At 47.4% G+C, this 22,911-nt stretch overlaps 2 protein-coding genes across 3 annotated transcripts in view; both read left to right on the top strand.

Annotated features, from left to right (window-relative positions):
* The window catches only part of SLC39A4 (solute carrier family 39 member 4), a 31,485-nt gene extending 25,852 nt beyond the window's left edge, over window positions 1-5,633 (top strand). Inside the window, exons 11-12 of the mRNA XM_054984727.1 lie at window positions 1,345-1,532; window positions 4,176-5,633. Coding sequence (XP_054840702.1) covers window positions 1,345-1,532; window positions 4,176-4,304 — 317 coding nt within the window. The 3' untranslated portion in view covers window positions 4,305-5,633. The remainder of the gene's footprint in view (window positions 1-1,344; window positions 1,533-4,175) is intronic.
* A 5,792-nt stretch (window positions 5,634-11,425) lies between these two features.
* The window catches only part of CPSF1 (cleavage and polyadenylation specific factor 1), a 35,268-nt gene continuing 23,782 nt past the window's right edge, over window positions 11,426-22,911 (top strand). For both annotated transcript variants that reach the window (XM_054985408.1, XM_054985407.1), the window contains exons 1-10: window positions 11,426-11,473; window positions 13,076-13,232; window positions 16,668-16,695; window positions 17,763-17,896; window positions 19,713-19,793; window positions 20,224-20,375; window positions 20,509-20,655; window positions 21,272-21,411; window positions 21,777-21,887; window positions 22,476-22,569. In XM_054985408.1, coding sequence (XP_054841383.1) covers window positions 13,089-13,232; window positions 16,668-16,695; window positions 17,763-17,896; window positions 19,713-19,793; window positions 20,224-20,375; window positions 20,509-20,655; window positions 21,272-21,411; window positions 21,777-21,887; window positions 22,476-22,569 — 1,031 coding nt within the window. In that variant the 5' untranslated portion in view covers window positions 11,426-11,473; window positions 13,076-13,088. The remainder of the gene's footprint in view (window positions 11,474-13,075; window positions 13,233-16,667; window positions 16,696-17,762; window positions 17,897-19,712; window positions 19,794-20,223; window positions 20,376-20,508; window positions 20,656-21,271; window positions 21,412-21,776; window positions 21,888-22,475; window positions 22,570-22,911) is intronic.

The raw sequence follows: 22,911 nt of genomic DNA, 5'->3' as shown, positions 1-22,911 counted from the left end.
CATCAAGAAGGCTGTGCTGGGGATCCTGAGAGCCAATCCGCACGGGCCAGGGACTGTAGTGAGAGGGGGAGGTGGATGAGTGAAAAAGCTGGAACAGAACTCATGGAACAGAGGCAGCGTCGTGTAGAGGTTAGCCTGTAAGACTAGGATCTGGGGGGGGGGCAGCTTGATTCCCCCCTTTGCCCCGGAAGTCTAGTGAGTGATGCTAGGCCAGTCACACTCCTGGCCTATCCAACCTCACAGGGTTGTCGCAAAGACAGAGGAGAGGAGAATTATGTAAGCTGCTTTGGGTCTCACATTAGGGAAGAAAGTGGGATATAAATGAAGTAAATACCCCACAATGGACAGTGCCAAGATACCTCGTCAGCAGTGCAATGCAACAATTTTATTGATTCAGAATTCTTTTTCCCCTTAATGCCATTGGAGGAACTTCCTTAAAATGGCTCTGGGAGCGAATTAAAGTCCAAGGTTGCTTCCGCACTCATCTTGAATGGACATTATTCATTCACTCATTTATAGAGAGAGAATCCGAAGGTCATTGCCAATCCATTGCACTCTAGGGTTTTCCATACTTCCATGTTTTTTTCAGAACTGATTTGTAATAATTTTTAAAACGCAGTAGCTGCACCAGGCTGTCCCATGTGGATACTCCATGTACTCCGGAGGTTGCGCAGGGCTGCTGACCCTTTGGATTTTCTCCTTCCTGTCTCTTTACAGCTTAAATAATTACTTCCTCTTCTCTCCCGGTCATGGAAAATTCTTGAGCCAGTTGTGAATTAGCAGGACTTTTGCAAGTGGGTGGGTTAACTACTGCCTTGCACTTCGCAGCCAAAGCCATTGCTCATTTTAAAACCATTATTATAATTTTGTAATCATGATATTACGATAATAAAAGCTAAAATTAAAAAATGGGTTTGACAGTAAAAACAAACCAGGAGTTAAACTCCCTTCCTCAACAATGAATGCCGTATTCAGGAGTGAACAGGAAGTAATGAATGTGTAAATCAAATGAACAAGAGAAAAAAAAGTAGAGAGAGAAAGCACATGTGCCAAACGCCATTTATTGCTGAGTAATAGGACTGTGTTGGATTTGGGGGTGGGGGTGGGGGATGCACGTTGTTCAGTGGTGCCTGGAAGCAGTGGAGCAGCAGGAGGCTACTATGGAAACATCCAAGTTGGAAAATAATTCCCTGCGGAGTGACCTTCATGCTTAAGCAGAGCTTAGAAAGGGGGTTCCTTACGTCCCACCCCAAATTCTCGGATTGGGGGAGGGAGCCAGGGTTGTGTAACTGGGCTGGTCTCGACGGCTGCAGCCTCACCTGCCTGTTGCTCTTGCCTTCCCAGGGGATTTTGCTGCTCTGTTGCACGCAGGGCTGAGCGTCAAGCGGGCCCTGCTGCTGAATTTCCTCAGTGCCCTGACAGCCTTCCTCGGCCTCTACATTGCACTCTCCGTGTCCACCGGAGAGGAGTTCGAGGCCTGGATCTTCACTGTAGCCACCGGCCTCTTCCTCTACGTGGCATTGTGTGACATGGTGAGTGGTGACAGAATCACAGGGTTGGAAGGGACCTCTAGGGTCATTTAGTCCAACCCCCTGCAAAATGCAGGAAATTCCCAAATGCCTCCCCCCGCGACACACACAGTGACCCTTGCTCCATGCCCAGAAGTAAGGCCTCCCTCCCTGGTGGTGGGCAGCCTCTGGACATATATTGAGTCTTTAATCTTTTTTCCCTCTCCTCCACCAGGGAACTCTGAGAATTGTGCGGGGAGGGGCGGGCTAGGGATCTCCTGCGGAATTCTCAACATCCTCACGAAACTACACTTTGTAGGATATTTTTGCACAGTTTTTTTCCCCCTGCAAGATACCTGCAGCCTTAACAGCAGCGTGATAGTAGGATTTCCCCTCCTTGTTCTTGCATGCTGGGTTTCAGCTTGTCACGTCGCTGTTCAAGGCACAGGAGCCTTAGCAGGAAAAAAAGAAGAAAGTTGGCAGTCCTAAAACTTAATTTATTTAAAACATGTATTCGCTGCCTTTCCTCCATAAAGGAGCTCAAGGAGGCTTACAGTATCAAATATAAACAAACATCAGCTATATTAAAAAAAAACTGTTAAAAACAGAGTTTAAAACACAGATACGTTTTAAAAGCGTACTAAATAAAAGCTTACAGGCTAGGTAACTACATCCCTATGACAGGTGAACTGGCATGGAAGCAATTTGGCTCAGAAAGCAGGGGGGATGGATAAAAATGCAGCGTAGACTGGAATTAAAATTCAAGGCAATGAATGAAGGCATCGATGTATTGTCAAAGGCTTTCACAGCCGGAGAACAATGGTTGTTGTGGGTTTTCCGGGCTGTATTGCCGTGGTCTTGGCATTGTAGTTCCTGACGTTTCACCAGCAGCTGTGGCTGGCATCTTCAGAGGTGTAGCACCAAAAGACAGAGAGATCTCAGTGTCACAGTGTGGAAAAGATGTAGGTCATTTGTATCTACTCAGGAGGGGTGGGGTTGAGCTGAGTCATCCTGTAAGAGTTTCCCAGGGTGTGGAATGCTAATGGCGGGAGGCTGAGGAGAACCTCCTCAGGATACAGTGAAGCCTCCCGCCATTAGCATTCCACACCCTGGGAAACTCTTACAGGATGACTCAGCTCAACCCCACCCCTCCTGAGTAGATACAAATGACCTGCCAACACCTTTTCCACACTGTGACACTGAGATCTCTCTGTCTTTTGGTGCTACACCTCTGAAGATGCCAGCCACAGCTGCTGGTGAAACGTCAGGAACTACAATGCCAAGACCACGGCAATACAGCCCGGAAAACCCACAACAACCAATGAAGGCATCAATCACAGCTGCAGACCATGTCAGACCCTGACTATGTGAGGGAAAGCAGGGATGAACTGGGTCCTTAAAACAGGCCAGGGTTAAGGCCCGTAGCTTGGACTGGCCAGTGGCAATGCGGACGACAGGTGTAGGCTCTTCAGTTGCCACCTCCGGCACACACCTGACCCTGTTGTCTTCTTCATAGCTGCTGGCCAGATTCAGTACTGCCACCATGGCTGAGGCTTGGTGCTGGCGGGTAGCAGCCTTCCAGCACAACTGCTCTCCAGGTTCCTTCCTGGAACATTCTAACCGTTCTAACCGTCCTCAGATTAGAATTGGGCCAGCATTCCATTGAAGCCAGATTCTGGCTCTGAAGATGAAGCTTAAAATAATTTTCTTCAGAGAACAATAGCTTACTGTTTTACTTGAAGCATGATAACTACTCTAGTGCATGGAGCTAAGTAATTGAAGGAAAACTGGATATTGTACAATGTTTGGAGGACGTAATCGCTGCTCTAGGATGGCCTTCAGCTTGTAAAACCATCAAGGAATTAATTATGAAGATAGATACAAACAGCATCGTCTGTAGAGCCAGGAGGGTTTGTTCTTCCCTTTATATGGGGTTCCCTCCAAGTTTTACGATTCCAGTGTATTTGTTTGGCTTAACAGTTCCGCTATAGACAAGCAATTATGCTTGCAAGACTAAATGCACCACCTTCTGCAGTCTCTGAAGGCCACATTCTGGGTATGCCTTTCTCAAACAGATATTGCAGCTGTGGTCTGGGCATTATTGAATCCGTAGCCCACATTTTATTTGAATGTCCACGACGCAACAAGGTGAGACAGAAATGGATCAAACCCCTGACATTACACTGGACAGAGTTTACACCAGTTATTTTAGCCTCTAAGTTGCTAACAGACTCAAGAGTGGAAAATTTACTCACTTTAGCCAGATTTTTAGTTCAGGCCATGAGCATTTGGACAACTTACGAGAAATTTTTGTAATTTATGGACAAACTTTCTCTGGCCTGAATTCTTCCTTCCTTTCTCATATTCTCAGTTACTACTTAAGACTTACAGGTCAGAAGAGTAGAGTAAGGAAGAAGAAAGAAGGTGCCAATCTACCTTCTTACATATTTAAAGCCCACCTTTCTCACTGAGACTCCAGACAGATTACACAGCTTACGTTGATGCAATCAGTAGGGGCAGGACATCGACTAAGCAATGTAATAGGGCTAGGATTACACCTAGAAACAAAGCATCAAATATTAAAAAACTGGGTTCAAATCCAGGACGTGAGAGGTCTGGGTTTCCAAACCTTGCTAATCCTTGTGGATTTCTACTCTGTTCTTGCAGCTCCCGGCCTTAATGAACGTGAAGGACAAGCGCCCTTGGCTGCTCTTTGCGCTGCAAAACCTCGGACTGTTGGCAGGATGGGGCATCCTGCTGCTACTCTCGCTGTTTGAGGAGAATATTACGCTGTGATCACGCAATGCCAAAATGACGTTAGCCCCTCTTGCTGGTTCAGGAGGAAAGGCCTTTTGTGACCCCTTGTGGGAATAAGTGGTTTGGGAGGGGCTTCACGAGAACAAGGGAGGTGCAGTATTGGGAAGGGCAGATGGAAGTTCTGCAGGCACGACATACAGACTTCTGGATCGGACACTGCGCACAAGTCAGGTGTACGCAACGAAGCATGCATGTGGTACACCCTTCAACAAATGCACAAGTTGCCCCCTGCTATTTATTGTATTTATTTTGGCCCTTCCCAGACTTGCCTCTTGCTCAACCCCACTTTCAGGGACCCCAGCCCACAGAAACTGCTCAGATGCACTTGACAGAAGCCCCCCATTTCAATCCTCAAATGCTGGTTATTTCGGTTCCTGCTCATTGGCAGTGGCTAGGAACCCATCAAGGTGTCGGTGATTTCTGGATGGGAGCAGCTCCTTCTCCCTCTTCCTGCTGCCCTACCGAGAGAATCATGCCAAGCAAACTACTTTTGCCTACCTCAGAGATCCCCGCTGCAGCCTTCCTGTGCTCACGGGACCCCCACACACTCTCCTTAGGTGAGGGAAAGTAAGATTGAGGACTGATCTGCGGACACAGAGGATAAAATTGGAGATTTAGCTGATAGGAGGAGATGTCATGTTAAAAAGAGAGGCTTGCCAGAGCATGGGGAAGGAGACGTTCTGGGTATTGCCAGGTTGTCAGTAACTGATAATGCTGGCAGCTTAAGACTCCAGGTGTGCTGGCTTTCCACTTTACTCCGTTACATTTGAGGAATCCTGCTCGTCCTGTTTTCTGGAGGGTGGGAACAGCCTCCCATCCCACTTCCAAGGAAGCCAGCACAATAAGTTACTTTTGTACACTGAGAGATCTTTCTTCATCTCAGATCTACCTGGAGCCCTGTCCGTAAAATCACCCTGTATCGCAGGTCTGGATATGGACTTCAGTAGTACACACTGTACATGCTCTGAGGCACTCTGGTTCTACAACTGGGGCATGGAAAACAGATTCTGAGCCTTTGAGCCCAAGGAAGCCCCAACGAAGTACACCCTTCACCCCCCACTCAGTGCTTGTTGGCATTCAGGGGTTTTTCTGGTTGCTTCCTGTCTGCACCCAGGTTCACATTTTCCGAAAAGCATTATCTGCTGTCTAGCTGCAGGGGGTCTCCATCCACCTATCTTCCCTGCATCAGTTGCTGTCACAAGCAGACAGTTGGTAGACTAATGGGCAGTCCTCCAGTATCTCTCTTGAGGGAGCCTTGTGTATTAGGCGTCTGATCTGAGATAAATAAAATCTAGATTTTAAACACTTCTTGCTGACATAGTATATGCGTCAGACAGGGTGGGTTCTGCGGTGGATGGATATCTTCCTGCTGGGGGTCTAACCTGGGGGTCAGTATGGGGAGGCCAAAAACTCATTCAAACCCTCTGCTGGGCAGACACTGGGTTTTAAAAAAAAAATACTTTGAATTTTTTTAACAATATACAATAGTAAAAAAACATAAATATATAACCTATAACTATATGAACAGTATGGATATAAACATGCACTCGAAACAGCGTATCAATTGCCTTGGTAGTATTTACAATATACGTGGTAAAGACCAACAAAGGAACATAAAATTTAATAGATTGTGGGCAGACACTGTTGTAGGGCAGTGAATAAAGCCACAATTTTCTATATTGCTTCTTTAGAGCATCACAATCTATAGCTATTAAATGACAATAGGGAAAACCTTGGGAAATAAGATTGGTGCGAGACAACTTTCAAAAAAGTGTCTTCAGCGCATAGTGCGATTAATACAGGTGTGAAAGTTTGAAGTCATTTTGGTTTGACTAAGAAAAGAGATTTAAAATGTTTTAAAAATAAAATCCAGAGGTCCTCCTGACTTTGACCTTCACTTTAGTAGGCAGAGGCGAAATGTTATCCAGGACAATTGAATGCCTTGGAATTCCTTCCTTGGGCGTGGCTCAAGCATTCCCACAAACTGCAGTGGAATTGCTGTGTGAGTTGGCTGCAGCAAAAGTGTCTTGAGGCATCTTAAGGACTAGCACATTTATTATAGCATCAGCTTCCGTGAGCACAAGCGCAGCGAGTCGGGCATGAATTGAATTCCCAGTCAGGAAGATTTTGATAAAGAGTGAAAAGGAACAAAAATTTTGATCTGAGAGTCGGCGGGACTGGTGGGTGATATTTCTGTGCAACTCGAAAGTATACAGATAAGTGTAAATGATTATGGTGATGATACAGAATATTTGCTTATATGCATATTGGCCAAACAGGTCAGTTAATTTGCAAAAGAATCGATGGGCACAAAATTGGCACACACAGTGGGAAAGTCGAAAAACCTGTGGGAGAACATTTTAGTCTTGTTGCAGCAGACCTGAAAACCTCTATTCTTCAACGGGGTTACCAAACTCAAGGTGCAGTCTGGAGTTTTCCTTTATTTCCAACTGATCTCCAGATTATTTATGTTATATATAGGCTGATTCCGCACATGTTGGATAATGCACTTTCAATGCACTTTATCAATCGTTTGAGGTGGATTTTTTGTTCCGCACATGAAAAAATCTGTTCCAAATGATCTATAAAGAGGATTGGAAGTGCATTATCCAACGTGTGCGGAATCACTCAGTGTCTGCCTTTCTCGCTGAGATGCAAGGTGGATATAACTAAGTCATTTCAAGTAACAACCAGAACACTCAAATAACACAGTAAGGTACGCATTGCAGAAATTTGAAAAGAATACAGGAATACAGAGAAGGAGATGAAACATGTTTTTAGTCCCTCTTCAGTCCCTTTTTGGAGTCCCATCAGTCCCTTGGAGACAATAGCAGCTTCAGAGAGCAGACTCTGGTATACCAAAAAAGCCTGGAGCTATTGCTTCTCTGTCACCAGTAAAGACGCTAAAGGCCAAAGGCTTGTTGGGGACAGAGGGGGGTATGGAACTGCTGTTTGGAGGTCTACTTGTACGGATTTTTCTCCTTAACACTGAGAAAATCCTGGAAGATCTTGAGGATTTTTAGGTAAGAAGTGATGTTAAGGTGGGAAAAAGTGACACAGTGGGAAATTCACATTTTTGTGGGCGCAAGTGACCTCGGGAGGCATTGATCTTTGATCTGGATAGGACATCAAAGGACATGGGCGCTGTCCCTAAATTTCCAATTTCCTAAGCTGGTTCTTCAATAAAGGCACTTCAGAAGGACCTTCCAGTGGGAAATCGCTGCACAGAAGTCATCCATCGGTCTGATAAACATGCTGACTCTTTGTTAACTCTGGCATTTTTCTTATTTTCTGCAGGGGTTACATTGCTTAACGCAACTAACGCTGTAATGTATTTAGATTATTTTACCCCGCTTCACAAGAATCTGCTCAAGGAGGTTAACAAGGAGACCCAGTTTGGTGTACTGGTTAAGAGTGGCAGGACTCTAATCTGGAGAGCCGGGTTTGACTCCTCACTCCTCCGTTTGAAGCCAGCTGGGTGAACTTGGGCCAGTCACAGCTCTCTCAGGGTGCTCTCAGCCCTACCCACCTCACAGGGTGGTTGATGAGGATAATAGTAACACACTTTGTAAACCACTCTGGGTGGTTGTCTTCAGTTGTCCTGAAGGGTGGTATATAAATCAAATATTATTAACAGTAACATTCAAAACAATATAAATACAACAAATTAAAAGCAATTTGATCCAATCAAACTTATCTCTAGCCGTAAAACCATTCAGTATAAATGTTAAAACCACAGCAGGCCACTGGTAAAAGCAGCAACATAAAAGCTGTAGACATAAAAACGGGCAATTAGGACATTTTGAGGCAAGAAAAAGAGCCAGGATTAAATGCAGAGTAAAATTTCTAGTTAAAACTCAGGGTAAATAAAAACACTTTAACCTGCTGTAAGCAACCATGTTGTAAGCAATCAGTGCGTGTCAAGACTTGGGCCATTTTCACACATCCCTGTAACGCTCTGGAAAATCGTGCAAAGCTCGTGGCATGAAGCATCTTCCTAGCGCGATGATGACAGAAATCATGCCATTAAACAGGATCATGATGGGAAATCGCACTAGGAAGACGCTTCATGCTGTGAGTTTTGTGTGATTTTCCAGAGGCTACAGGCGTGTGAAAACAGCTTTGCTCTGAGAAGAAGACTTCTCGAAAGAAAGGAGGCCATCTCTCCCTGGTCCCCACTACACCTGACGCTTCAGACACCCTGGAAGATCCAAGCCACAAGGGGCAGCGAGAGAGAAAGAGTGAAGTAGAAACACTGCACCTGTTCCGCCGGTGGAAGTACTACCTATCCATCACCTGTTAATCAAATGTGACTGGAAATGAGAAGGTTTGTCACTGTAATGCAGGAAGAGCAATGTCCCTTAGATGGTCGCAGGAGTGAAGAAATGCCTGGTTCAAAGCAGAGTAGGTGAAATCTGGGAAGGGCACCCCGCGTGATTTCAGCAGGATGAGCTCAGTGGCACCTTAGAGACCAACAAGATTTCCATGGTATGAGCTTTTGAGAGTTAAACCTCCCTTCTTCATAGTCCCTGAAACTACATTGTGATTTCCTCTTCTGGCATCTTAGAACAGATAAAAGGAAGTCCTTCTTCACTCAAAGGGTGATTAACACATGGAATTCACTGCCACAGGAGGTGGTGGCAGCTTCAAGCATAGACAGCTTCAAGAGGGGATTGGAGAAACATATGGAGCAGAGGTCCATCAGTGGGCTATTAGCCACAAGGTATAGAGGGAACTCTCTGTCTAGGGCAGGGATGCTCTGTATTCTTGGGGTTTGGGGGGGGGCAATCAGTGGGAGGGTTTCTAGTGTCCCGTCCCCCACTGGCAGACCTCCTGAAGACACCTGGTTTTTTGGCCACTGTGTGACACAGAGTGTTGGACTGGATGGGCCATTGGCCTGATCCAATATGGCTTCTCTTACGTTCTTATGTTCATCTTAGCTGGTTGCAACTTATTGGCATCTTCAACCCCATCTCCATATCCGTTCCTGATTTGTGTGATGTCAGCTGCCTTGAGCAGGTTCCCTGGAGAGGCTGCACAGAACATTTCCAGACAGACAAAAAAAGGTCTCTATTAGAGGCTGGCTGTTGTGGCTCTGGGAACACTCACAGATTATTTCACTTAATTTATACCCCACCTTCCTACCTAATGAGAACACAAAGCAGCTAATATAATTATAATCTCTATTTTATTCTTACAAGAACTCTGTGAGACAGGTTAGGCCAAGAGAGTGTAATTGGGTCCATAGATGAGTTAGCCGTGTTAGTCCGTAGTTGCAAAATAGCACCTTTAAGACTAACCAACTTTATTGTCGCATAAGCTTTCGATATATCTGATGAAGAGAGCTGTGGTTCTCGAAAGCTTATGCGACAATAAAGTTGGTTAGTCTTAAAGATGCTACCGGACTCTTCACTAATTGGGTCTAGATCATCAACCATGAAGGTTGCCAATCTCCAGGTGGGGACTGGTGGTGTCCTGGAATTACAACTGATCCAGCCCAGACTACATAGATCGGTTCCCTTGGAGAAAATGAGCGTTTCAGAGGGTGGACTCTGATACCAAATCCCTGCAGAGCTTCCTTTCATCCCCAGACTCTCCAGGCTGCACCCCCAAATCTCCATATTCTCCAGGAACATGGCAATGTCAACTAATTCAGGAAGTTTCCATGGCAGAGTTTCCATGGCATGGTTCTCACCTTGGATGAGAGCCAGTTTGGTGTAGTGATAAAGAGTGGCAGGAGAACTGGGTCTGATTCCCCCCTCCTCCACTCGAAACCAGCGGAGTGACCTTGGGTCAGTCACAGCTTCTCAGAGCTCTCTCAGCCCCACGCACCTCAAAGGGTGATTGTTGTGGGGTTAATAATAATAACATACTTTGTAAACTGCTCCAGTAGGTGTTAAGTTGCCCTGGAGGGTGGTATATAAATGGAATGTTATTATTATTAGTTATTATTAATTGAAATTTATCCATGTGAAATGTTAATTGGTAAAGGCAGGTAAAATCCAGTATGGCTGGTTACGCTGGTACTATTATTATTATTGGACTCACATTGTTATTTTAGGTCTCCAGCCGGACTGCTTTCAGTGATGTCCAGTTCCCTCCTCTGAGCAAGAGGTAGGGTTGCCAGCCTCCAGGTAGTGGCTGGAGATCTCCCGGAATTACAACTGGTCTCCAGGCCACAGAGACCAATTCACCTGGAGAAAATGGCTACTTGGGGGGTGGGGGGTGGGTGGACTCTATGGAATTATGCCATGCCAAGGTCCTTTCCCTCCCCAAACCCCACTTTCTCCAGGTCTCTCCAGGTTTCACTCCCCAGATCTCCAGGAATTTCCCACCTTGGAGTTGGCACCCCTAGCAAGAGGACTGCATTGGAGGACTGTGGCAATTGGTGGACCAGAAAAGTTGGACTTTGCTCCCCACAAAGTTGAATTAAGCAAGTCGCTTAACTTGAATTTAAATGCATTATCCTCTGCTACACCCATGTGTTTGGTTATTTTTTAAAAAATGTTGTATTGAGCTATGTGTTAGAGTTTTGATTTAAATAAATTTATTAAGGCACATTGTCTCACAAGTTCTACTCCTAACGGAGCCCTATAGAACTACGGCTGCCTGCCAACCTCCAAGTGGCGGCTGGAGATCTTCCAGAATTACAACTGATGTCCCTGCCACAGAAATCACTTCTCATGGAGAAAATGGCTGCTTTGGAGGGTGAACTCTATTGTGCACCCTCCTCAGTTCCGGGAGATTTCCAGCCACCACCTGGAGGTTGGTAACCGTTTATAAGGGCTGGTATTGACTCCTCCGCCAAGGCTCAACTTCGAAGCAACGCTCTGGCCGAAAAGCCACCATCCATTGGCTATTAGCCCAATCACTCAGTCGCACTCTAACCAATCAGCCGCAGAAGGCTTGTCCTATTCCCACCCCCGCCTCTATCCTTTCGACCAATCAGACGCTCGTATTTCTCCCGACATTTCGTCTTGTCAAAGAATTTTCCCCCAGCACGCCCCTTCCCTTTCCTCTAGGCCGCTCTGGCCCTTCCCTCGCCCGGCTCTGCTGAGTCGATGGTTCCGGGGCTCTGTTTCCGCCCGGAGTGTGTTTCGTGTTGCTCCCAGCCGGTTGAGGGGGACCGGAGGAGCCGGGCGGGGGAGGTAAGGCCGGGGGAGGTCGAGGAGGAGGAGGAGGAGGAGGAGGGCGGCGGGGAGGGGGCCGCGGCCTTCGCCCGCACCGGGGAAGAGCCACACCGACGGACGTTCACTGCCCTTGTTCCTCGGCGCTGCCTCGGCCCTCCTGCCCGACGGCGCCAGAAGCCGCTCGGGGCCGGGCTGGGGGTTCCCTCAGAGGGGCCTCGTTGGGGCCTCCCTGCTTTGGGCCGCCGCGTCAAACGGGTCGCTGGAAATAGCGCCCGATCCACTCCGAGGAAGGCCAGAAGACAGAACCCCGTCCCCATTCAACGCCCCCGCCCCCGGCAATTGACATTCAGAGATAGACTGCCTCTGGACATGGAGGCTCCATTTCGCCCTCACGGCGAGCGGCCACTGTTACATCGGCTCGCCATGAGCGTGCCTGTTCAGCTTGTGGAGCGATGTGTGCGAGTGACCATTGCCATACTTTAAAACAATTTATTTATTATTGAACTTATTGAGCGTGCAGGACTCAGAGCGGATCACATCAATTTAAATAAATTTATTCACATTATTTATTTATAGACCGCCTTTCTCACTGAGGCTCCAAGCGGATTTCACAGGGTGAGTCCATACAGGCAGTTTCAAAGACAGTTCAATAAACAATGCAATAGGTACTTAAATGCCAATTTGCAAAGATTTAAACCTGCAGCAATCTAATACAGAGTCGAAGAAATGCTGAAACAGAGCATACGCAATTATGTGGTTGACATATTAATGAAAGGTAGGAACCACCCAGCTGAAATCTTGCCAACCTCATGGTGGGCCCTGTAGATTTATTTATTTAATATATTAATATTCCGCTGTCCCTGCAGAGCAGGCGTAGAGCGAATTACATCACAATGTAAAACAGGTAGCAAATAAAACCAAATTCAGTTTATAAAATCCAGCGGCAGGGGTGGGGTGGCGAACTAACAGATGTTATACAGACTGGGACAACATTTCTCCCTACCCCGGTAGGAGGCTGGTCGAAGAAGGGGGGGTTCTCCCACCTCAACTACCATACACCTGGTGGAACATCTCCATCTTACAAGCCTGGAGAAAAGATGTTAAATTTTCCTGGCCCTCGTTTCCGCTGGTTTCCCTCAGATATATAATTGTTTTCCGGACTACAGAGATTCCCCTGGAGAAAAAGTGGACTCCACGACATTATACACCGCTGGGGTCCTTCCCCAAACTCTACTCTGTTGTAGATAAGCTTCCATGGGTCTAAGCTCTTGTGGGAGCAGGACACACTGTCTGAAACCTTTGCTTGCCTCTGGGAGACTGCTCAGGTGTGTTCTCATTTCCCAGCATGTGCTGGCTCTTCTGGTCACGTTAGAGTGCTCCGCACATGAGACCTGTCATGCACAGCTCTGGTCAAGTGGCAGGGATGGGCAGCCTGTTTCTTTGCCTTGCATTCTCTGCAAGGAATGCAGCAGGGCCTGCTTTTGGACAAATTATGACCCGCCAGCAGAATCCAACCCTGATACCCCACAGACCTCGGTTCAAGACCCACTGGGGTCTTAACAACCATCCAGTGGAAGCGGGTTGCTCTCTTCACTGAGATGTCTATGCATGCATTTGCAGGGAGCCAGCCAAGATGTATGCCGTGTACAAGCAGGCTCACCCTCCCACAGGGCTGGAGTTTTCCATGTACTGCAATTTTTTCTCCAATTCTGAGCGCAACTTGGTGGTGGCAGGAACCTCTCAGCTGTACGTTTACAGGCTCAACCAAGACTCTGAGGTATTTTGAGCTTTCTGTTTGTCAGCAAAATTGAAAATAGTGCTTTATGTTTTGGGGGGGGGTCATGGATAATCTGAAGGGAATTGTTGCTTGGTGTTGCCTGTAAAATCATGCATTTATTTTTATTTTATTTTCCACTTTTTCTGGTGATTAAAATAGGTCACAACAGAGATAAAGTACCATCCCATTCAAACAAAACCAGATAAACAATATTTAGTTATAACTTAGTAAATCAACCAAAAGCAAATTGTAAAAAAGGGTTACATTTCTTTTGAAAGCTAAATAAAGATGAGGGCCCCACTTGCCTCATTTGTCATAGCAAATGACATGCTCCTGAGTTCCTCTATTTTCATTTGCTGCATTGATGAAAGAAAGAACAGAGGTCAACTTCCTGATCACGACCAGCACATGGTTTGTGAAGCTTCAGAGATGCGGGTTCAGGGCTGTGTGACTCTTTAAAGGATAAAACCACCACCTTGGCTTGCGCTTGGAAGATTATTGTGAGCAGTGCTGCTGATGAAATACAGTCTTAGCTAAAAGTTCATTAAGCTTTTCAGAAGAGATGGGCGCTCTCTTTCAGAAACCTAAAGGCATTGGTTTTTACTAAGAACAGTCATGTTTGTTTTCATGCAAGGACAATCTGAAAAGAAAATCTGTGTAAAGGCCATCACTCAGAGAGCCTGGTTGGTAGGATGGGATGTGTCAACTCCCTTTTCCAAACCCCACGATGTCACTTGAGTCTTGGGATGATGGCAGGAAACTTAGATAGCTAGTAATAATAATAACAGCAGCAGCAGTGTGTTTATATCCCACCCTTCTGGAGCTCATGGCAGTAGTGGGATTCGAACGATTAGAGTGCTGATTCGCAGCCCAGCCACTTAACCACTATGCTACAGTAGTTCACTACTAAGGGAGGCATCCTGTAGGATTTCTCTGTCACAGACTCTTGACGTTTACTATTGTAGATTAAAGAACAGCGGGCCTAAACATTTCTGCAGCCATATACTTGTTTTTGCTGTGACAGCATGGCTCACTGTTCCATCCTTGAGAAAATATAGTTGATGAATAAATCGCTGAATGCCCAGACTAAATCGTACAATGACTAAAACACTGTTTGAAACCATTATTCTTTGGAAAATGTCAGTCAGTGCTCAGAGGTGTCTACATCACATCACCAGAGGAAACAAATTAGATGGTTTTAATACGGTCATGTGAGGTTCATATAATTGGATGTAGAATGATAGAATCATACAGTTGGAAGGGACCTCTAGGGCCATCGAGTGCAACCCCCTGCACAATGCAGAAACTTCACAACTACCCCCCACCCCAGCTGCCCCAGTGACACGCTAAAAACCCCCGAATCTCTCAGGTCTGACTTGCATAAGACTGTCTTTATCTTTCTGAAAGTGCTTTGACGAGAATTTTGGAAATTGTATTTTATCTTTTAAATTAAAGATGTATAGGATAAGAGATGCTTTTCTATTTCTAATTTAAATGCCGTGTGCTAGTATTTTTGTATCATTTTCATTCCTTTATATTTAATCATATTAAAAGTGATTAGACTGATCTTAAATAAAAATCCTAAAAAATGAGTGTTCTTGGGCTGAGATAAAATGTTTTCACTTAATAATCCAAATAAATAAACTTCTGATCTCTCTGCAGTCAAAGAGTTGAAGGGAATGTCATATATATTTTATTTTTATTTATGTCATTTATCGTCCGCCTTTCTCACTAAGACTCAAGGCGGATTACACAGTATGAGATTAGTACAATCTATATCAAGTACATTTCCATACAGTAATCAAGGACATTTCCATAAACAATGCCATAGGGTAAATAGATACAAGTTTAAAAAGACATCGCGTTAGCAAGAATCCAATACAAAGTAGAAGAAAATACTGAAACAGAACATAATCACTTCTAGGATTGACATTAGACAACTTAAAACACAGGTAGTATATAGGAGTGCATATTTAAAGCAACAGATAATATGTAAGGCAACATAGTGGTGAAGTCTGTGGTCCCTAATTCAATAGCGAAGCATCTGAGACCCCCTCCCTGCGATACAGCCCTCCCATTTGAGTAAAAAGCCTTTTTGAATAATTCAGTTTTGCATTGTTTGCAGAAAGCCAGGAGAGTGGGGGCTGTCCTGACCTCAGGCAGGTCGTTCCACAGGGTAGGGGCCACCGCAGAGAAAGCCCGTGTACGGGCGGCTGTTGATTTCGCCCAGAAAAAATAATCAATACAGCCCTGTGGTTTAGTGGTTAATGTATCGTTTTAGAGCAAAGGCACTCCCAGTTTCCATGTGTCTGTTGTTAAAGGAATGTTTCCCCTACAGTGGGGATAGTACTCTGTGTCACCTCTTCTGCAGCTAGATACACTTGGAACTTGGTTGGTGTCACTGATATCTGCATTTCTCCCCAAACACGGATGCTTTTGCTGTACGCTGGGGTATCCCAGCCGTGCCTGAATTGAGTAGGGAAAGAAGAGTTGTGTTGTGCAAGGAGCTGAGAATGGGAGTTGTAGAGCCACTGCAATGGCTGCCTATCCCTCACAGCTCTCTTACTCACAGGAGGCACATGCACGGCACCCCTGCTGCTCTCGTGCCTGGCACTGATGGGCCTGGCACCTTTGACTGTGTGTATGGGTTAAGTGGATGCCGCGACTGTTACGCAGAGCCATCTGGAGTTAATGTTGATCTGCAGAGGCTGCAGCGTTTCTGGCACTGCAGGTTGTATTTGCTGACACATGGTTTTTAGAGAGCAATGCATCTAAGGGAGGAACTCCGCTCTCATGGCCTTTTCTTATGTGCCCAGGGAAACGCTGGTTGTCTCTTTGGGATCAGGAAGGAATTTTTTCCTCCAGGCTAGATTGGCAACGGATCCTGGAGATTTTTTCCCTTCCTCTGGGCATTGAGTAGGGGTCATTGAGGGAGTGGGTAGCTGTGAATTCCCAGCATTGTGTATGATTTCCTGGGATCTGTTCCAGCTCTGTGATTCTATGGATGTGGTGCCGTTTGAAGGGAAGTCTGAAAAATCCTGATCCTGGCGGGGTGGGGGAGCAGTATTTCGAATCATCCAGGGCAGAGGGCAAGAGAAGCCAGAGACTGCAGTGGCACACTCTTGGGGCTGAGAACCAGGAAATGATTTGGGAGGTGTTGTGCGATTATGTGTGATGACAGGCTGGAATCCCAGAGTGTTCGCAGTGGGCAGAAGTGCCTGCCTGAGTCCTTTTATCCTCTGCAAGATAATGGCACCCTTTGCTCCCTCTCTGCAATGTTGATTTCACCTTGGGACTGAGGTTGGCACCTGCTTTGGCTCTTTGCCTTGGAAAGTTGGGGTGGAGCCCTGGCCATCTGAGCAGGGCTGTGAAGATGAGGCAGAGGGTCTGCATGGTGACTGCCAGACTGATGAGGTTCTTCTGTTTCTCTTCCAGACCTCAACAAAAAATGACAGGAACACAGGTGAGCGCGCATCTGTAGGGCGGCAGTGGTGTGGAATACCTGGAAAGGGAGGCATGGAGATGGGAAGCTACAGCAAGAGCGAGGGGGAGTGTGGTCCAGGCAAATGCTTTCCCTCTCTGAGGGGGAGGCGCCAAGGCTCAGTGGGAGAGCCTCTGCTTTGCATGAGGAAGGTCCCGGGTTCATCCCTGAGTGTCTCCAGTGGGAAGGATCAGGCAGCAGGTGGTGAGAAGGACCCTGGAGAGCTGCTGCCACTCTGAGTAGACCGTATTGACCTTAATGGACTAAGAGCCTGATTCAGTATAAAACAGCTTTGTGTTCCGTTATGTGTTCATGTTCAGGTTTGGGGTCCTGCAGCACCTTAGACCAACTAGATTTCCAGGGTATGAGCTTTTGAGAGCCAGAGCTCCCTTCGTCAGACTCTTGACTCTCACAAAGTTCATACTCTGAAAATCTAGTTGGTCTTTAAGGTGCTGCTGAATCTTGCTCTTCTGCTGTAGACCAAAATGGCTACCCACCTGAAAACATGTTCCAAGTTGCATCTCTGGGAGTCCATGCAGGTGCCCTTCTGCTCTTGCCTGGTGGGCATTTCTAGATGCTCTCCTGGGGCTGCAGACACCTGCCTGCCTCTGGAGCTAGCATGGCAGGCCCCAGGTGTGCATCAGCCAAGGAATATCCTTGGGGCTAATTCGCTTTCCTGGCAGCCAGGAAATCATGCAGGGTCTTTGGCACTGAATGCTCATGTCAGTCAGCAAATGCTCAGCTAGATCACGGCTGTAGCCGAGTGACACAATATATGCTTTGCAAGCAGCGCTTGACTGGGATGTTTTGTGTGCATAGCAGGCTCTTATGACACTGAGCCAGTGTGTCTGAATGGTGTTGGGAAGGTCTGTGGGCCATACTCACACACAGGCTGCAGGTTCTGGGAGGCTTCTTTCAGGCAGATGCGATGCCAGAGCCGTCCATTGTGGGAAGGCGGCAAGATAGACTTCTGGATGGGTGCATTGTGTGATTCCAGGCCTAGGATCGCTGGCTCTCTCCCTCACATAGTAATTTGTTGTCTTGCACAGAGGGCAAAGGCCACAAGGAGAAACTTGAACTTGTAGCTGCCTTCTCCTTCTTTGGGAATGTCATGTCCATGGCCAGTGTGCAGCTGGCAGGAGCCAAAAGAGATGCCCTCCTTCTCAGCTTCAAGGATGCCAAGGTAAGAGGGCTGCTACAGGAGGAGTCGGTGGCATGGGGCAGGGCTATCCAGAGGGCATATGGAGGAGACCCAGAGAGAGGAGGATCTGAGGCCGGCCTTGTTAACTCCAGAACCCTTTCATTCCTTGCAGGAGGCTGCAGTCTTGTCTCGGGATTGAGGGAAGCTGGGGGGGGGGGCGGAGGGGCCTTAGCAGATTGATCCACGTGTTTGTCCCCTTGTCCTGTAATCAGTGCTTGGCCTTCCTTTTTTTTTTGTAAAACTTTTTATTGGATTAGAAACATTCCATATCATTTATAATCACATTCCCTGAAATTTTCCAATTCTAACCCCCTCCCTTTCCCCCCCTTTTTATTGACTTCCAACAGTTTTCCAACCCCTTATTCTATTTGCCCTTTACTCATATCAACTTTAATACATTTGTTATAATATACTTTCAAATTCTTCTAAGCTTATCTATCATAATTGTGCTATTTCTAATTCCTTCCCTTACAAATGAATAATACTCTCTTAACCTATCTTCTCCAATGATACTAATAATATTCATTTTAATAATCTATGCTCTGTCTTATTCTTTCTGGTCTCTTCAGTACGGGACAAACAATTTGCCCCTCATTATACATATCTTCTAATACTTCTATAAACATTGCATACCTTCATAATAAATCAATCAATTTGACTTATATTCTATATGTTACTCTTTACTTCCTTTTACATATCCTATCTATCTTAATTATCTTATTTCGCCATTGTAAAGCTTTCTAACAAAAATAGTCAATATATATCCATTTAACATAAGTCAGTCTATTAAATCTTCCTGATAGCTGTGGCTTTGTTTAGTGGAACACATGCTTGGCTTCTTACGCTGAATGGAAGCTGTGCCCCTTTTCGTTAAGCTTTGCAGACCCACGGTGTGGAGAGCAGATGACGAGACTATAATTCACAGACAAAATGTCCGTTATGCATTTTTGCAAGTAGAAATATATTGACATTCTAGGAAAGTGGAGTGCTGTAGTGAGAGTCGAGATCAGGCAGGTTTGCTGCCTGGCTTCCTAAATCAGGTGTGGGCAGTTTGGGGAGCCTGGGAGCCATACCTGGGCCTCGGCCTACTTTTGAGGGCTCCACATTGGATGCCAGCTCAGTTCCCAGTGCTGGGCATTACTTGGAGTTGATCTCCAACTGACTGTCAGCAAATCCCGCCCCCCCCATCACCCCCGTATGACCCCTTCTGGTTTCAATCTGTTGGCCCCCTTGGATGTCAGTCTCCTAGTCCCCGATGGACCCCACTCGGTCCAGGCCTCTCCATAAGCCAAGCAAGCGGCTTCTTGGGTCACTATGACCTGCCTTCAACAAGCAGCTGAGATTTTACAGAAAAAGGCAAACTACAGCTGCTTTCATCGGCATCCCGTACTCAGTAGCTTAAAGGCAGTCTGTGTTACCGTGGACAGGGAATCCGGTGGAACCTTTTGGCACAGCAGACGGTGAAGCAAGATCAGCATCTGCAACACCGTTGCAAACCTTATTAGAGGAGGGAGGATGTTGTTCAAGTGCATAGTTCAATGCGGGCAGCAGCACCTGTGTCTAGAGTTTTCCGCTAAATTGTACCTACCTAGCACGGCTTCATTACCCCGCCATTCCTCCGAGGAACTCAAGGCAGCAGACTTTTTATCTTAGCAAGGATCCAGTGGGGTAGGGAAGACGGAGAATGTGGCTGACCCAAGGTTACCCAGCAAGCTCCATGAACCTGGGACACCAGGCTCCTAGTCTGTCACTCTGACCACGACCCCCGCCTTTAATTCCCCCTTTTTCTTTTTTGCAGCTCTCAGTGGTGGAGTATGATCCTGGCACCCATGATCTAAAAACTCTCTCCCTTCATTATTTTGAGGAGCCAGAGCTGAGGGTAGGTATGCAAGTGCTTGAGGATTTAAAAGCCCCTGGGAGGCCCCTGGGTGTTGGGTCTCCTGCATCCTTTTGAGGCTTTGAGGGCTGCTGGGATTCCACTGCCCCTTCAGACTGTTGCTTGATAGAAGTCAAAGGAGCCCCCCTTAGAAAATGAGAAGCTGCAGCCTGTCAAGGCAGGGAAGCCCTGCGACCTATTCACTCTGATGGCAAAATCTGCCTTGGGTGGTCCAGAGCAAGATGCCACCTGAGGGCAGTGGAGATGGCATCAGCCCCTTCCCAATGGACCTAAGCAAGACGTGTCCCTTCCTAACAGCGTCCTGTGTATGGCCTCTCGCCTGCATGGGTGAGGGGCAGCCTGAGTCCCGGCATGTAGAAGAGATGGCCGCGTGCTGGTCTGGCATGCCCTGTGTCGTCTCCCTTTCCCTCAGGATGGCTTTGTGCAGAACGTCCACATCCCCAAAGTGCGGGTGGACCCCGATGGGCGCTGTGCGGTGATGCTGATCTACGGCACGCGGCTGGTGGTGCTGCCCTTCCGCAGAGACACGTTGACTGACGAGCATGAAGGGGTCATGGGTGAAGGGTAAGGCCTGACCTGGTTGGCCTCCCGGGGACAATGTGCCAGAAGCATGTGGTCCCTCCAAGGGGAACGCTTGGATCTATTCCCCTGCCTTCATCTCCCCCCAGGCAATAACCTTGACAATCTGCTCTTACAGGCAGAAGTGCAGTTTTCTGCCCAGCTACATCATCGACGTGCGGGAGCTGGATGAGAAGCTACTCAACATCATCGACATGCAGTTCCTGTATGGCTACTACGAGCCCACGCTGCTCATCCTCTTTGAGCCCAACCAGACCTGGCCTGGGTGGGTTCTCTCCCCCTGTTCTTAGTGTTGCCACAGGCCAAGGACCTGGGGGTTCTGGATGGTCATTGGCCTCCAGTCATGGGGTGGGAGGCATGTTGCTGGCTGGACTTTAAGTTACTTTATGGAAGTGGGAGGGCTGAAGTTGGTGCTTTCCCCCAGGAGCAGCATTTGGGGGGAGGGATTTGGGGGCTGCAGTGGGGGTGGGGGAGAGGAGTCCTGTGGTGTGGATGGAAATCCTACCTGCCTTCAGAAACCTCTGTTGGATCCAAGCCATGGCCTCTGGGCATGTGAAGAGTGTCAATAACTGCATACTCTAAGAGAATGGAGGTGAGAGAGCAGGGCTTCCAAGTAGGGTGTGTGTGACTTTCCAGAAACAACAAGCCCACAACCCTCTTTTATGAGAGACGAACCATTACAGAATCTTGTATCAGTGGGGGAGAGGAGGAGCCCAGCACTAGTATTGAAGCACATTGAACCCTCTCTCCTCCCAAGCGTTTCTCTCCCTCTCCTTTGAATCTGCGAGTGCAAGGAGCATTCATCCTTCTTTGTCAGGTACTGGGGCCCTCCCCACTTTCACATTAAGTTGCAGAGCTCTCTTTCCTTGCCCCTTCTGCAGGCGGGTGGCTGTGCGCCAGGACACATGCAGCATTGTGGCCATCTCCCTGAACATCATGCAGAAGGTCCACCCGGTCATCTGGTCCCTCAGCAACCTGCCTTTTGACTGCACACAAGCCCTGGCGGTGCCCAAGCCCATTGGTGAGAGGAAGAGCTTTTCCTGGCTGCTAGAGGGTGGTGGTGATAGATACTGAGATAGGTGGTGTATGTTCACGGAACAGTGCGGTGAGAAATTACGAGCTGCTTTGGGGTGAGGCCATCGTGCTGTGCTGAGATTCCACATAGCAGTGGAGCTGGCTGGGGGATGAAGAGGGCCCACAGCTCAGAGGCAGAGCATCTGCTTTGCTTGCAGAAGGCCCCAGGTACAGTGCCCCTGGCATTATCAACTAACAGAGCTGGGGAAAGGCTTCCAGCTGGTGGAGGAGGGCGTGTGCTGTGCTTCTGGAAAGTCAGGAGTGGCGATCCCACCCTGCTTTCCATTCTCCTGAATCTCCTCTTCCTTCAAGGTGGCGTGGTGATCTTTGCGGTGAATTCACTGCTGTACTTGAACCAGAGCGTGCCCCCTTACGGCGTGTCCCTCAACAGCCTCACAAATGGCACAACGGCCTTCCCACTAAGTACGTTGTCATGTTTTTCCTGCCCGTCACTTTTTGGGGTCCCTGCAAGTCGGATGTTGGATGTTGTAAAAGGAAAGCTCTGCCCTTTGAATGGAGCAGTGGGCTGTGTATAGGCCCATGTCTTTCCTTGCTTGTTTCACTTTTTTGTATCATTCAGGATGGGTGGACAGGAAGGAGGATGGCTGGATGTGGATGCCACAGAGTGGCAGCACTGATGATGTTGGTCATGGGCATGTGAACTCGTGAGTCCGGATTCAAGAAATCTTACTGGCAAGAAGTTACGATAAGAAGCCTCGTTTCCAAGTTTTCCTCTTCCACCATGAGGACTAGGAACATGCTTTTAAAGCATGTACATATTTGTACATATATACAAATACCTAGAAAGCTAGATTTTTATGATCTCAGATTTGGTAGCAGGTTGCAAGCTCCAGCCAGCCCTGGAGGCCCTGAGTAGATTATAGGATGGAACGCACTCTGACTGGACCGCATCTGCCCAAGAGATGCTATTCTTTTGCTCTGGGTGCCACATCCGCGCCTTGCTCCTTGCAATGGAACGAGGGTTTGACTACTCCTGTCTTGTCTTTTCAGGGGTCCAAGAGACAGTCAAGATCACGTTGGACTGTGCCCAGGCAACCTTTATCTCCTATGACAAGATGGTGATATCGCTGAAAGGAGGGGAGATGTAAGACACCTGTTCTGGCACCATGAGTTTTCTCTTGTGCTCCTGGACTAGGTTCCCTTGGCAAGTATGGAGGTGGGGACTGTCCTGTTAGGACCCTGAGACGTTTCTGCTTTTGATAAGGGCCGTTCCTTACCTCCTTGTAGTGTTTTGGGAAAGAAGTCTGCTTCCAAGATGCTGAAATAGCCAGACCTTGAGAAGAGCTTCATGCCTTGAGCCCTTTGTTCAGCTGTTGGGAGGCACCCTGATCCTGTGGCTGGGTCCAGGACTTGGTGTGGCTGTTCTTCCGGGCTGCATTGGCTCCACCCTGTGAAAGAGGTTGCGACATGGTCAGAATCTTGGTGA

The sequence above is a fragment of the Eublepharis macularius genome, chromosome 7, assembly GCF_028583425.1.
Source record: "Eublepharis macularius isolate TG4126 chromosome 7, MPM_Emac_v1.0, whole genome shotgun sequence".
NCBI lineage: Eukaryota > Metazoa > Chordata > Lepidosauria > Squamata > Eublepharidae > Eublepharis > Eublepharis macularius.
The sequence above is the reverse complement of the archived record's forward strand: the minus strand, read 5'-3'. Positions and strand labels throughout refer to the sequence as shown.